This window comes from Triturus cristatus, chromosome 7, assembly GCF_964204655.1.
Source record: "Triturus cristatus chromosome 7, aTriCri1.1, whole genome shotgun sequence".
NCBI lineage: Eukaryota > Metazoa > Chordata > Amphibia > Caudata > Salamandridae > Triturus > Triturus cristatus.
The window spans coordinates 1,143,126,186-1,143,142,132 of NC_140590.1; the positions used below are offsets into that span (position 1 = coordinate 1,143,126,186).

The 15,947-nt window shown below is 48.3% G+C and overlaps 1 protein-coding gene across 1 annotated transcript in view; it reads left to right on the top strand.

Moving 5' to 3' along the window:
- The window catches only part of DDX41 (DEAD-box helicase 41), a 138,852-nt gene that overhangs the window by 48,811 nt on the left and 74,094 nt on the right, over positions 1-15,947 (top strand). The window contains exons 6-8 of the mRNA XM_085618327.1: positions 224-360; positions 1,123-1,195; positions 14,170-14,323. Coding sequence (XP_085474453.1) covers positions 224-360; positions 1,123-1,195; positions 14,170-14,323 — 364 coding nt within the window. The remainder of the gene's footprint in view (positions 1-223; positions 361-1,122; positions 1,196-14,169; positions 14,324-15,947) is intronic.

Below are 15,947 nucleotides of genomic sequence, written 5' to 3' on the forward strand. Positions count from 1 at the left end.
GAAATACTGATATCTCCCTTAACATATGACTATATATTGTGTAAGTAGGGAGGGGGCTGTTGAGAGTTTCTCACTGTTTTGGCTGTCCATCTGTGCAGCAGGAAGTGTTGAACTTGTGTGTTATCAGTCTGGAGAAGGTGGAAGTACTGAGATCCCATGGTAAATGTGGCTCTATGCTGCTGCCCTTCAGTAACATCATTCTGCTTCATCTTTTTATGATCAGTTGGAAGGCTCCTCATTATATACTGACCATGTCTGAGGCTCGTCACAACCGTGTGCGCAAGAAATACCACATATTGGTAGAGGGTGATGGCATCCCAGCACCAATCAAGAGCTTCAAAGAGATGAAACTGCCAGCAGGTATGATGTGTCTTTAACCGTTTTTATTACCTATTTCTACTACCTTCACAGAGGCTTTAACTGCCCATTATTACCAGCCTCTCCCTCTATGCTTCTTGGTCTTTATTACCAGTCATCTCATCCAAATTTACTAACCTTATCTTAACTGGCTCTGCTCATACAGGTATTCTCAGCTGCTCTGGCAATCCTCTTCTCTGCATTCTCCCCTTTCACTCACACTCTTGCTCTCTCCTTTGCTGACTTGCTGCCTTCCTTGTTGGCCTCCTCTTATTTGTTGGCCCACCTTCCCTAGTTAATCATCCTCTTCTCTCTTTGATCATTCGGCTCCACTTCCCTCTGTTGGGCCTCCTTTTTCCCCACAGTTGAGTCACATTCCCTTTATTGGACCCTCCTCCTCATGTCCAACCATTCCCTTTCTCTCTAAATATTTTATTCGATTCACACATGACCTGTGTTTTTATTTGATGGTGTTTGAATAATCAAACCATAGCTAAAATGTTTGCATCCAAGGGGTGTGCACAGGGGTACTTCCACCAGACGGTGCTGTTCAAGAAGTCCTAAAATATTGCAGCACCATATTTTCTTTATGATGGAAAATGGGCTGTTTTGTATTTGTTGACCATGAAGTGAGACTGCATAGGATCAGATTTCAGGTGCAATTGCAAGGCCTACATGTTGCTCTTATTCATGGGGATAGGTTAAATTTGTACTGACAGTGAACAAATTCTATTTCTAAAACTGCTCTTTTTGCTTTATTGTTAGCCATCTTACGTGGACTGAAGAGGAAAGGCATCCTGCACCCAACGCCCATCCAAATTCAAGGCATTCCTACAATGTAAGTTCAAGATTCACTTTATATTTGTCTCCTGTGAGTGCTCACTATAGGTTTCAAGATTTGTATTTCTATGTTTATACCCGTTGCCAGTTTTCTATAGGCGTTTTACTTTTTAATCTGTTCTATTTATTCACCTCTCTATCATGCCCAGACTGCTGTTTAAAGGAGGCTAGGTTCTCTACTGTACTTGATCCCTGTTTTGCTCACTCTGCATGCTTTTGCTGTGGTCCCTTCTTTATTTTGCTAAAGTAGTTCTTTATTGACGTTTTCAAATCAACACCAGCAAGAGAGTAAATTACATTTTACGATTCTCAGAGCTAACACAAGGGATGCAGATGTCACATGCCCTGTCGCATCTTTTAAAGAAGATACTCGTGTTTAAGGCTTGAGATGGGAGGGGGGCGTTAGGAGCAAAGGGTTAATGATCTAGGTACTAAGTCCTGGAGAGACAAAATTCCACGCATTGTCTTATATATACAGGGCCACTCGAATTGTGTGGCAGGGGAGGGTTAAAATATGTGGCAGTGTTGCCTAAATTATATGTCATAAAAGGCCAAATTATGCGACCTAAAGCAACACATTTTGTGGTAGTATTACTTCATAATTTCAAGCATTTATTTCACACACTCAAAGAAATCCGACACTAATTTATAAAAATAACACAGATTTTTATATGAATCTAGACACCAAGATCATTGTAATCAAGTAAGTTCTTTTCGAGATAGTGATTTTTCAAGACTTAGAAAATGCACTGTATTGTATCTTTAAAGTGGTAATGTTATCCTATGGGGGAAAACATATGCTGTAGTTGGTCACTTGGCAACAGCTTACAGGACTGTTCTTCTGGACCTAAGGTAAGTATTGAGCAAGGTCCAAGGCAGCACCATCAGGTCACTTCGGTCGGCTCTAGGGCGTCGAGGTGCAGAGGTGCTTTTCGGCTTCAGGTGCCCCGTTTTCAGTCAATGGGGAATGGTACCTGTCAAAAGAGGCTGCAAGCGGGGACTGGGGGGCCCAGTCCAGTTGAACCCAGAGGGGGGCTCAATTCTTGAGGGTCTTGTGCACACAGAGACACCGTTGGTCCACTTGGGCTTGGGGGCTCATATGCAGTAGTGCTTTGTCCGACGGGGTCGCGCTGCTGAAGACTCTTGCAGTGCTTGGTTTCTGCAGACAGAGGCTGCAGGCAGCGACAGGGGGACCAATCTGGCCAAATCCAAGGATGGTCTCCGCTTTTGAGGGTCTTCGGACCACGTTGGCACAGTCGCCTCCCTCAGACTCGGGCTGTGGAGCGCGGATGCAGGGGTGCTTTTTTAGGCATCGGGTTGTGGTCGACCAGAGGCTCGCTCTGGGTCTTGGGGAACCTGTTGAAGAGGGGAAACAGGGCAGCAGGGCCATTCTCGGTGCTGGCCTAGTGAATCCTGACGTCCCTCGATGCTGTTTGAGTCCGGACTGAACCACCAACAAGCCTTGGTTTCTGCAGCTACTCCGGTACCCAGGGTATTCGTTCTGGGCAGCTCCTGGGGGTCCTGAAGTCTCCAAACTTGGCAAGGATGTGGAGCTGACCCCTGGAGCATGCAGACCTTTCTCCTGTCATGCTGCTCTTGCAGTGAGCCTAATGGCTAGCAACACGGTGGACCGGTAGATGCTTTGCTGTGCCTGTAGACGCAGGGGAGCAGCTCCTCTACTCCAAGGGAGATCTTTCTCGGTTGTTGAGGGGCTGGGCAGTCCTCCAAGGGTTTTTGTATGTTGTCCATCTCTTTGTGAATTCTGCCCCAGCGATCGTCGAACTGCAAGCAGCCTGGCAGGGTTTTGCGCAAGTCTTTTGTGCAGGTCTTCAGTTCTCGCTCTCTTCGGTCCTTCTTCATTCTTCCTCAGTTCCCAGTAGTCAAATCTGTTTTCCTGGTGTCAGGGGGCCACCCAAATACTAAATTCAGGGGCACCAAGGGGAGTGAAGGGTACTAGTCAATGGGCTACTTGCCCCTGGGGTCACTGCATCTCCTAGATGACCCCTTCATGTGGGGAGTTGGCGTCACCCTGTCCAAGAGTTCCTAATTGCACCACACACAACATGATGGAATTCTCTCTTTCGTGTTCCCTCCAGGCTGAGCACCTTAGGGTTTTATTTTTTAAAACAATTTTAATTGCGTCAAAGTACAAATACCATGCAGAGCTCTGTGACCCAGTGGCTGACTGCTTCATTTTATAATACAATAAGAAAAAAAAAAATTTGACATTTAATATATGTACTGTGCAAAAAGAAGTAGATACATAAACAAAACTACCCCCCAATGCACTGACTTTGCACCACACATGAAACAACAAGGACCAGTCCACCGCCCTGATGACACATCCCGCTGAATCACTAAATCCCTGAACCACTGTCCTGCCCAATTAACCCAAAATAGCAGCATCTAACGTAGAAATGGGCTCAATGTAGAGGCCTCTATAGTCCGCCCACCTCTTCCAGATCTTAAAGTGCTTTTGCAGACACCCCGGAGCTTTAAAAATGGGAGCCTTCTGGCCCATATTGAAATCCAGGCCATTTTTCCATGCAGACAAGGAGGGGGGCCTCTGCCTTCCATTGCCTTGCAATGTCTCGTTTGGCTACAGTGAGACCCAATAACATCAAGTGGTGCTTATAAATATTCCCCCCCACCCCATCCATTATATGTAGCAGCACCAATTTAGATGAAGAGGGAAACTCCCACCCCAGAACCTCAGCAAGGCAGGCCAGCACACCCCGCCAGAACTCCGGAAGCACCGTGCACTGCCAGATCGTATGAAACAAAGTGCCATTCTCCTGACCACATCGCAGGCAGAGTGGAGATGCTACCAGACCGGCCCTCCACAGTCTGACCCGAGTATAATATACCCAGTGAAAATAATTGAATTGGATCAGCCGGAGGCGCATTGCTATTGCCACACCCCGAGGGGCAGCCAGCGCCTCCGTCCAGTCCTCTCTTTCCAGAGGACCAAGGTCTTCCTCCCATGTCACCCTGAGTTTATCCAGTGTAGTGGGGCAGTTCGTGAACCAGGGACTGGTAGATCTTAGAAATGTTATGGTCCTGGAGGTCGCCCATAAACAACTTGGCCTCGATGGGACTAAAGTCAGGGAGGGACTCCAAATCCATAACACTAGGGAGGACAGCGTGCCTAAACTGCAGGTATTTGAAAAATTGAGTTTTTGACATCTGGAATTCACTCTGGAGATCCTGGAAAGACTTGAGGACTGTACCACGCATCACATCTCCCAGGGTAGAGATCCCAATATAATCCCAGTCTTGAAAGCCCGCCAAATTGACCAGTTGCGGCAACCTACCATTGGACCACAGAGGAGTCTCCTTTGTCAACCTGTCCTACCACCCCATCTTTGCAGAGCCTGCCGCCACACCTGAAAAACCACCCTAGTAGCGAATGGCAGGACCTTACGTATGGGGGACAAATATAGAATAGTATGAAGAGTGTTTGTCCCCATGCGCCGCCGCTCCACCGCATATGCTGGGTCAGACCTATCCCCGTACCACCAGTCGTTTAAGATCAATAGTTGCGAGGCCATAAAATAGGAGTGGACATCCGAGGTGGCCAACCCGCCACAGTAGGTTGACTGAAAACACGCCTGCAGTGCCACTCTAGGTGTCCTGCATGCCCACAGACACTGCCCCAGAGCCAAATTAACCTGGCGAAACCACGATGAGGGGACAGGGAAGGGGTAATTCTGTAATTGGTAGAGGAGTCGCTGCAGCGAAATCATCTTAAAGATGGCTGACCGACCAGAGAGAGAAAGGGGCATGTGGGACCAGGCCGTCAGCTCGTCGCGCACACGTGCCAACACCGGTAAGATATTGCGTACCCAAGACCCCCCTGCAGAATCCGTCCAAAAGACCCCCAAGTACTTTATGCCAACTGCGTTGACCTGCACCGCCGAAGCCCAGGCACCAAGTTCCACCCGGCTCCCCAGCGTCCACAGAACGGATTTACTCGGATTCATGAACAAACCTGACGACTCGCCGAAAATTTTCATGATGCGGAGTAGCCGTGGTCCCGTTCTATTGACATCCGTCAGAAAAAACAGGACATCATCAGCGTATAACACAATTCTGTCCGATGGTCCACGGGCCCGCACGAAGACAGTTACCTGTGCATCAATCCGCACCCATGCCGCCAAAGGCTCCATCGCTAAGGCGAAGAGAAATAGCACCTTAGGGGTTTAACTAGCCTGGAGGTGCAACACGCCTCCTTGCATAGCTAATTTTCCATCTGTCCAGGTGCCAAATGGGCCTCGGGCAGGGGGTGGCATCTCCACGTCTGGGGGAAGACAGGCTCGCATATCGAAGGCAGCGGGATCTTTGAAGCTCCCTGCCTTGACATGCTAATTTACTAGCCATCCTGCTGGAGGAAGTGTAAACACCTCCTGCCGGAGCAGGCAGTGTTTCCAATCTCTGAGAACAAGGCTCTCCCCTCCTAGCGCGTCAGAAACCTGGCAGTGGTGGCAGGCTGTACAGGACCAGTGAGCCAGTACACAAGAGGACTAGCAAGGTTCAGGGGGTAGCTCTAAGGTACCCTCCGGGTGCATGCATTAATAAATCCATCACTGGAATCAGTGTGGGTTTATTAATACAAGGTGCTTGATACCAAACGCAATGTGTTACAGTGAAGCCATTATGTAGCTGGTTAACTCATTTTTTGACTAGTGCCTATTACATACTGTAAGATGGTTTCCCTGCTCGCTTGTTATATCCAGCAATGGAACTAGACATACAGGGGCATATCTGCTCATGCAGATGTGTCCTCAAATGTGCGATAATGTAGCCTGCCTTAGGGCTCCAAGGCCTGCTGTAGGGGTGACTTACATATAGCCCATGCAGTGCCTTTAGCATGGCACACAGGAGTGTGCCATGTCATGTTTTCAAACATGGTTTGCACCATGTCACGCAGCCTGCAATTGCAGTCTGTTTGGAATTTGTGTGTGGGGGGGGGTCCCTTAGGGTGGCATAAGATATGCTGCAGCCCTTAGGGACCCTCTTTAGTACCCATACCCTAGGTTACTGGGGTGCCATTTATTAGGGACTTACAGGGCTGCTAAAGTCCTTAGCCTCAGTTCACTGTCTGAGTCAAAAATCAGCATCCAGTAGCTAAAACTGCAACAAAAACCCAGTTGCCTACATCCAACAACTACCCTTAACAAACTTAGCAGAAGTAGATCCAAAGACCCCTCTTGAAAGAGGCTTTAGCAAGCTGGCAAGGTCTCCTTAACCTAGATTAGATTTGTGAGAAATGTGAGAGCAGACGTTCTATGAGTTTCCATCAATTAAGTGATTGGAGAAATGTTTAGTCACCAGCACAAGATCTGGATGGCTGCAACAGCAAAGTACGTAAACGCCTTTGCATCCAGGTACCTTTAATCCAAGTGGAATCCCTTTTCTTTCAGATGGCTAGCCATTTGTCTGTATGCTTTAATGCTGATCTATCTGTAATTCTTTTCTTCTTTCTCCGCTGCCAACACAAAAGTCTTTAATACATTCCCAAGTTAATAATGTCGAATTTAACTATTGAGCCATCCACAGAGAGATAACTACTTCCTGGTACGTAGTTGGCATCTTGCATTATAACTTCCTAGTGAAAAGCCAGCGGCCAAATTCAGAGTCAACCTCATGAACACTTCGCTTGGGCTAAAGCAACTACTTCTGCCTTTTTCAGAAATGTTTCCATTGGCGAAATTTGAAGCGTAGCCTTGCAGACTTGACATATATTTATGAGACCCCATTGCTGGCATCTCTATGATATTGATTTGCATTATATTTAGAACTTTTTTTTTTCTAATCTACCATTCCTTTGACTCTCTTGGTTACCCAGCCATCTTTTTGTGCTGATGAGATTGTTGCTCGCCCATTAGGCAGAGGAAAAGAAAATATGTAATCCCAAAATCTATCAGCAACTTGCCTACCTCCCCAAAGGAGACCCCAGAACATAACTAACTGAGGTTAAGGAGGACGTGGCCAAGATGGTAACTGCAGCGGACGCGTCTTAAGGGAAATCCGTGGGGCCTGTCAATAATCCTTAAATATCCTTGCCAACGGGATATACAGTGCCCCAGATAGGCGGGCAACATCCCTGGATCCCTGGGACCCGATATTGGCCTGATCGACTCGGTGGGGGCCACTCAAGCAGGACGATCGCCAGGTGAACGGGTGCTGCGGGCCTGACTCCTGCGGCGGCCTGGCTGCGAGGAGGCGTTGGCTGCGAAGCGGAGGCCTGTTGCCAGCAGAGGGCAGAGCGGACGCCGACAGCCGGGTAGAGGCTGGGAGACATGCCGGAGCCCCTGGGAGCTGGGTCGAGTGCAGGATAGCGGTTCCCCACAACGGTGCTCTGGAGATCTGCCATGCGCCTGGGACAGTGTTGGGCCTCCGGGTTGTGCGGAATCGTGGCTGACACCCAGACCTGGATGCGGTGCTGAGGCCAGGAGCGGCGACTATTGGAGGTGAGCCCGGGGGGGGGGAGACGGTCTGGGCCCAGTTGGCACTGTGGGCTGACTCGCGCACCCCCCCCCCCTTCCCCGTAGAGGCCCAAGATGGGAGCTGGCGGGGGCCTGAGAGCGTTGACCCTGACACCCCCTCGAAGAGAACTGGCACACCGAACTGTAGTAGGCGCCTGGACCCCCGTGCTGGGTTTGCACGTATCGGTAGAGGGGCGTTGTGGACACTAGGGTGTGTGTGGCAGTGGGCCTGGACACACACTGGAAGTTGATGCGAGGCCAAACAGCGGCGGTTTGACTCCCCCGACCGAGATATTTCTGCGCGGCCTGAGGCGGACAGCGAAGGGCCCCCCTCATAGAGGCAGCCATAAGCGGGGTGGAAGAAAACTGGATGGGTCCCCTCGCCCGGCTCCGCGGAGGTCGACCGCACCCCAAGAATCAACACGTAGTAAGCCGCGCCAGGCCTTATTTCTACTAGTTGGGCCTTCCACCCCGGACACGTGTGGGGTCCGTGTGGCCAGGAAACGAGCACACGACACCGCACCGGACTAAACCTGCCAGCTAGGAGCGGGCACATCCTTAGTGGGGAACTGCTGACATGGGCACGGTCAGACCCCAAAGGGGGGTCCAACAAACAAAGATAGACCAATTCACGGCCCAGGATGGGGCGCAGCGGGCAGAGCCACCAGGGGCCGTGGCGCAGGCTCCGGCGGGGCCCGAGCCCATGGGTATGCAGATCCTCGCCGCTATAGAAGCCTCCAGTCAGTTGGTGCAGGCCAAAATCGATGTTGTTTCGCTGAATGTGGGACTACAGCGGATGGACCTGCGAACAGTGACGGAGAGGTCCCTGGCGACGGACCAAAAAGTAAAGACAATGGAGACGGAGGTCTCCTCCCTACGGGCCGCCTTAACGGAGTTGGTGGAGAAGACTGCTGTGTTGGAGCAGCGAGCGGAGGATGCAGAAGGACGCTCTCGCAGATGCAATCTCTGCTTTGTGGGCTTCCCGGAGGGAGCGGAGGGGCGGGACCCTGAACTCTTCCTGGAGAACTGGATTAAGAAGGCCTTCCCAGCGGTCACCTTCTCTTCTTATTTTGTGCTTGAGCGGGCACACAGGGCGCTGGCGCCCACTCCCCCCGTGGGGGCTCCCCCTCGCACCATCATAGCCAAGGTCCTCAACTATAGGGACTGAGACAGCATACTCCGGGAGGTTCCTGCGATGGTGATCTGACATTTGACAATTACACCATCAGAATTTTCCCTGACTATACCCGATCAGTTCAGCGGCTGCGGATGTCGTTCTAAGGGGTGAAACAAAAGCTCCGAGCCATGAACCTTAAATATATGTTGCTATACCCGGCCAAGCTTAGAGTCATCCATCAAGATAAGACCCACTATTTCACTACACTGGATGTGGCCTGGGACTGGTTGGAGGTTGGAGGGGATGAACGCATACTGGCCCCGGGCGGTGCGAACAGGGGCTCGGCGGAGCCTTGGTCGCAGCGCCGGACGAGGCGACGTGGCCAACGGAACAAACTGACCCCTCGGCCCACCCAGTGGGTGTATGGGAGAGCGTACAGTTGAGACAGACTTACTGGGCAGCTGGAGAGATGGGATCTAATTGCGGCAACTCCTTATGATGGGCTCTAGAGTCCCTAAAACGTGCCCACATATAAACCATAGGGTTGCGGAGGTCTGGGAGCAGGCAGTGACCCTGGTGGTTAGAAGGGCCCCACATGCTTGTGCATTACCCTTGCGCTGGTTAAAGGGCTTTCAGAATATCCAGAGCGTTATGGATCTCTCGATGTGGTACGAAGGGGGTTGTGAGACGGCAGGGGATCTCTATCAAAATGGTACCCTTATGACGTTTCAGGAAGCACAGGACTGGTTCCAGGTATCACCTGGGCAATTTTTGCAATACACCAAAATATCAAGTACTGTGCACAAAATATGGACATCGTTCCCTGATGAGCCAGGTGAGTGCAGCACACCGGTTACATTGCTGGACCCTGGTTCTAGTCGGGGGCTCATCTCTCGAATCTACACCACACTGAAGGCAGACGGGGGGCGAACTTAGACAAAATTAGGGCGAAGTGGGATGAGGATCTGCCTGTCCCATTGACGGACGGTGAATGGAAGAGAGCACTGGCTCAAGTGGCTGAAGCCACTAGCAATGCACGGTTTAAACTAATCCAGTTCTACTATATCCACCGCACGTATCTTACTCCCCAACGGCGAGCACGGTTCACACCTGGGGGGTCTTCCGCATGTCCACGATGTGGCACAGATCCCACCACTTTTTAGGTCTCTCCTACGCAGCGCGCTGCATAGGAGGGCCTTTAGCCGTCGCTCTGCTCTTTTTGAAGCACACACTCGTGCTTGTCGTGGCATCCACCTTGCGGGAGCGAGCAGCGGCGCACATGCTAATTGGCTGTTGGTCGCTTCCGCAAGGCGCCACAAGCACGAGTATGCTTCAAAACAGTCATTAAGCAGAGTGCGGGCAGCGCGAAGCGCGCCGCTTGTTATTTCGTGGTGTTGTTCTTGTTATTCTGTTATATCCCCTTTGCCACTCTAGGTACTGAAACATGCGTAGTACTTGTGTTTCCTGCTGGCTCAGCTGTCACTCCTTTTAGCATGATCAGTGTATAAGTCCCTCTTTCGCTCCTTTTATTACTTGGGTAGTACTGGTGTTTCTCTTTGTTCTGTGTCTATCATTCCTGATATTGAGGCAGTACTTGTGTTTCATCGAGGATCACCCCATTGCTCATCTTGCTCCTGGGTCAGGTTTTATTTTTCTCCTGGATGGTCATCTTTGTCGCTAGTGTTAGTACGGGGCCGTACTTGTGTCTTGTCTGTCTCACTCCTGATGCTGGATCAGTGCTCGTGTTTCTCAGCGTTGTCATTGCTGTTGACACTATGGCAATGTTTCTGTCTGGCTTGTTTTACTCAAAAGAATATCAGATAGGACAGTATGTCTATTTGATTGGATTCTTAAGTTCCCCTCCCTCCATCTGTTCGGGTAGTTTTGTTCCTCTAGCGGTCTGAAGCAATCAATGGGTAATGGTTTTTAAAAGTAATCAGGCTCCACCTCATAGTGCAGCGGGGCGAAAGCGCAGACAACGCATTGCCATTCTACAGACTTCAGCCTTTGTGCAGACACTAATCTCACACTAGCGTCTAGATGTGTGCATTGAGAGAAGCCTTGGTGAAGGCTTTGTTTATTAATCTATTTAACGCTCCTACTGCCCCTCTGCTTTATCGTACCTTCATTGACGCATTTTTTACAGTCATTTACAAGACTAATCAGTGTAAATGTAACATTTTTGCCATCTGGCTACTGCAATCGATTGGTGCAAATTCCCAGCTCTCCAGGTGGCCTTAGAATAATTAGGGCAGTACAGTCTGTTACAAAATATGCCTGGACTTAAAAAAAATAAAAAAATTCATGAGAAATAAGTATTCATCCTAGCTTCACCCTCACTTCTGCTTGTCCTAAATAGCACCAAAGACAGGTTAGCGTGAAAGGCGCCTGCTAGCTTCCTGTGGTGGGATCATGTCTTGGGCTCAGAGACAGCGCTCTGTGAACCCTGCAGCCTGAACTCAGATAATCGACTCCTGGAGCCTCGGCCCGGTGCAGTGACCCTGCGTGCACCATTCTGTGCATCGGTGTTGGGGGTCCTGGCTTCGAGGGCGCTTTAATATTCATTCCTCAAACTGACTTTATGCTTGGACAGACACTGATCTCACACTAGTGTGTGCACTGAGAGTAGAGCACTATGGCGAAGCAGGACCTCTACCCTGGGAGTTGGTGAGGCCTTGACTCTCACACTAGTGCCTAGATATATCTGGGAACATATGATTAGAACTACATTAATTACAATGTGCATTTGCCATGTGCTCCTGTGTTACACCAAGAAGTGCAGGTTCCCTCACCTGTGAGAGCCCAAACCTCGGTCTCACCTTGGCACTCGTAAGCAAGAGAGTTAAGATTCCTGAGTCAGCTCACCAGAGACACGTCTGCCATGAATCTCTTCTGCAAGGTCTTTCCACCGTTTCACGAGGGCACAAGGGGCGCCTGCTCCAGCGCCTGTCATCAGTAGTTTCACTCTCTCTCTCTCACGCGGCTCCTTCTACTGTCTATGTTACGAAATGTGTAAAAGTCATGTAGTTTATTAGCATCATCTGCTCTATAACATTGTGAGCGAAGCTACATTGGTTAGTTTTGGGAGTACTAACTTCTTCACTTGTTTATTAGCATGACCCAGACTTCGAGTAGGCTGAGAGAGGGTTATTTATTTCACATCCGCATTGTGAGTAGGTGCTATAGAACAACTCGGACTCTGTCCTCCTGAAAGTTGACAAGGGCTGCAATCTAGTACTACTGCCCAGATCTCTGCATTGGGAGTAGGCGCTATAGAGTAGCTAGGCCTCCTAAGCCTCAATTCCCCTGGGAACGAATGCTATTGATCGCACTCTAGTGCCTGGATATCTGCTTCGGGAATAGGCGCTATAGAGCAGCTCTGCCTCTGTCCTCCTAGTGGTAGATGAGGGCTCAACTCATCTCACACTAGTGCCTAGATATCTGCTTTGGGAATAGGCGCTATGAAGTGGCTTGGCATCTATCCTTCTAACCATAGGTGAGGGCTCCTCTCATCTCACACTAGTGCCTAGATATCTGCTTTGAGAGTAGGTGCTATAAAGCAGCTTATCCATTATCCTCCTAGCGATATATGTGGGCTCCACTCATTTCACACTAGTGCCTAGATATCTGCTTTGGGAATAGGCGCTATAAAGCAGCTCTGCCTCTGTCCTCCTAGCAGTAGATGTGGGCTCTCCACCCATCTTACAACAGTGCCTAGATATCTGCAGTAGAGTAGAAGGCCCGGCTCTAGTTGGTGGGCCAGGACCCCTCGGGCCCACCAAACGACAACATAAACAAGCTTGTCCACATGCCTCATTTTTATTCAGTTTCACGTTTGCCTGCAGTTTGTGTTTTTTGACTCCTCAGCGTGTTTGCAGGACACAAGGCAATGAATCTGGGTGCTTCCTGTCGTTGTGATGGGGCAGTCACAATGTAGTGAATCCGAGTCTATTATCCCAAGGCCCGGGGTTTCGAGGTGCTCTGCCAGCAGGGAGCCAGCTGCTTGCTAAAGAAAAACAAGCATTGGAATAGGACCTTATAAGTGTTTAGTTATCCAGCACACTATCCTTGGTGCAACAACATCAACTGTTGCATGGCTAAACATGTATAAGGTCGCAAAGGCGACACCTAATGGCTATGCCAATGCTTGTTTACATATGGTCTGGATGGTCTGGAGCTGTCTACGCCTGCAGTTGTATTGGCAATGGGTGGTGTTATCTCTGGGCACGGCCACGGCGGTGCGTATCGATAGGACTATAAAGCACTGTATTCTGGGAGTGCTTCCGACGTCTAGGAAAGGGACTAAGATGCGCCATAAATTTGCGCTCCTGGGGCTGGTACTTGCAAAACGAAGGATAGCGATCCACTGGATACAGCCCGGTCCGCCGGGGTGGAAGAAATGGAGAGATGACGTGCGGGAGTGGTGAGAAGTGGAGGAATGTCGCCTTAAAGCAGTACGGACTGATGAGAATGCGGATGCTGATCTCCTTGAATGGGGGCAAATGTTGACGGAAGTGCCCACAACGGAGTATGAGGGCGAGGCTGTCAGCATACATAGATCACAGAGCACCGGGCCTGCTTCAACGCCTCCGGTTATATCTCTCTCACATGCATCTACCACGACTTCATAACGTTTGTACAAGATGTGAGTGTAATGCTGGTTTCTTACCTAGATTGGAGGTGCTGTGCCACCTGTCTGTAGCTGCCACAAGGGGGGGAAGAAGGATGGGGGAGGGGGTTGGGTTCGAGGAACAGCATTCACATCCTTGGTTGTGATTTTGTTGTTATCGTTAATTAGGATGTTGGCTTAATTGTTTGAAAATGACGATTCTATTGATATTATTGTATTGCTGTTAAATGTACGAGCAACTCGTTCTTCCGGGTAATGAGCCTGTGTATACTCACTGGATGTGTTCTTAACAGTATCAGTAGTACTCAGACCTTATCTTTTGAAAATGTACCTGTGAGTACTTATCCTTGATGTACCTGAACGCAGAATTTATTTAAAAAAAAGTTTTTTTAAAAAAGAAAACTAACTGAGGTTAAGTGTAATTTATTCTGGTACTCTGGAGCTGCCTTAAGTGGTAGTCCTAGTCCTTTCTTTCGTTGATTAGTCTGGCAGTCTAAAGTGATGAGCCAATTACATTCATTAGCTTAGTGGTATACCTGTTTCCTTTGTGGGGTTTTTCGTACTATAAAATAATAGTTTGTAAAAAGAACCAAAGAGCACAACTATGAGTATAACATTATTTTTAGTTGAAATTGTTTTTTTAAAAGATAAGTAAAGATAAAAGGGTAAGATTAAGCTTTCAAAAGACGTATCCTTGTTGAAACATTTCTCAACTTCTGCATTTCTTGTGTTAACAGCCTGACTGGCAGGGATATGATTGGCATCGCATTTACTGGCTCTGGGAAGACCCTTGTATTTACACTACCAGTGATCATGTTCTGTCTGGAACAGGAGAAGAGACTTCCTTTTATCAAGCGAGAGGGGCCCTATGGATTAATCATCTGCCCATCCGTGAGTACACGCTAATTAGTGTGAAAGCCTGTATTTGAAAATTACTTTTTTCACTAGAATACAACTGATGGAGACCCATAAAGAAGAAAACAGTCCCTGTCCAAAAGATATATACTTGGACCTAGAATATAGGTCCCTGATTCCACACAAGACTAAACATAAAACACCAAACAAAAATATTGGATACAAAAATATATATCTCTTATTTATTTTGTTTTTAATCATATGATTATTTTCAATTTTTACAAATACTAATTGGTCAGTAGAAACATATACATTCAAAAATCAATCAAGAACAACACCTATATATATAAATCAATACATTGTTCAATGTCCCACACGTGAATATACTTCATGCACACAAACATTCATTCCAAACAGCATTCAAAACAACAAATCAGGCCAGAGTGGAAAAAACTATCCAGTGGTGCTCAAGTAGGTGGTTTGACTACTGTATCATCCAGATGGGCATAGGTGATACTATGGGAAACGGAAGGTCGACAATTCAGGCGCCAACGCGCGTTTCGGTATAGGACCCACAGGGGGGCCCCACCTTCATCAGGGCGTAGACCAAAGGGTAGTTGGGGACATGAGCAATACCTAGGATCAATCAAATAAATATACATTAACAATCAAACAAAAATAAGTTGCCACACATATACATATACTCTAATGTATTATTATACAACATAAAAATATACATCTATCTGTCCGAGTCAGTTCCAGTTAGCGAAGGATAAGGAAAAATCAGAATTAACAAGGTCCAACAGGTACCAAGGTAGCTAGAACGGGAGCACACCCCGAGGTAAAAGATCAAATATAAGATAAAAAAGTATATCAAACAACAAAGAGGAAACAGGAAAGAGGGATGTGCCTCTAGTTATAGGCTCAGTCACATACAAAGGCATAAAAACGCCACCAACAATACTCCAAATCCCTGTGCAAATCATGCAGAAGGTACAAATGTGAGAGGAGTGAGAGAATATATCTGTTGCTATACGTACTTAAAACTAAAATTAAACCCACGAGACCAGAGTCAAGGGGAGCAATATCAATATGATGCTGGAATACAAGGAAACCGCTAAACGTCAGAGGTAGTAGCCCGGCGTATTCGTGAAAGGATTCCCAGCCCAATCAGATCAGGGGGCGGGTATTCAAAGAATGTGGAAATACGGCAGCTGACATATCTGGAGGAAAAATATATAAGGTTTGTAACGGTAGGATAGAAAAGAAAACCAGCATAGTATCCTCACTTCACCATAGATAAAAATAGCAACTAAACAAATGTGCAAGGAAGATTTGTTAGCAAACGGCAACATACTTATCAGTCACAATTACGCCGTGCCTAGAGGTGCGCCGGAGATTCAAAGGAGCCTCGTGCTGTTCAGGTTTGTGGATATCCAGGGGGTGAGTAAACGCCCTTGAGAATGATGGTCCGATTGTTGCCGTTGATGGTATTGCCGACAATGGCCTGGGGGCATGCCTGACAAGTGCCACAACGGGGGTTTCCATCCATGGGTTTAGATCCAGGGATGACAGTCTGGATTAATGCCTTTTTCTCCGTGATTTTCCCTCAGATGAGACAGTTTTTCAGGTTCTTGTTCCGTTTGAAGGCAAACAGGGG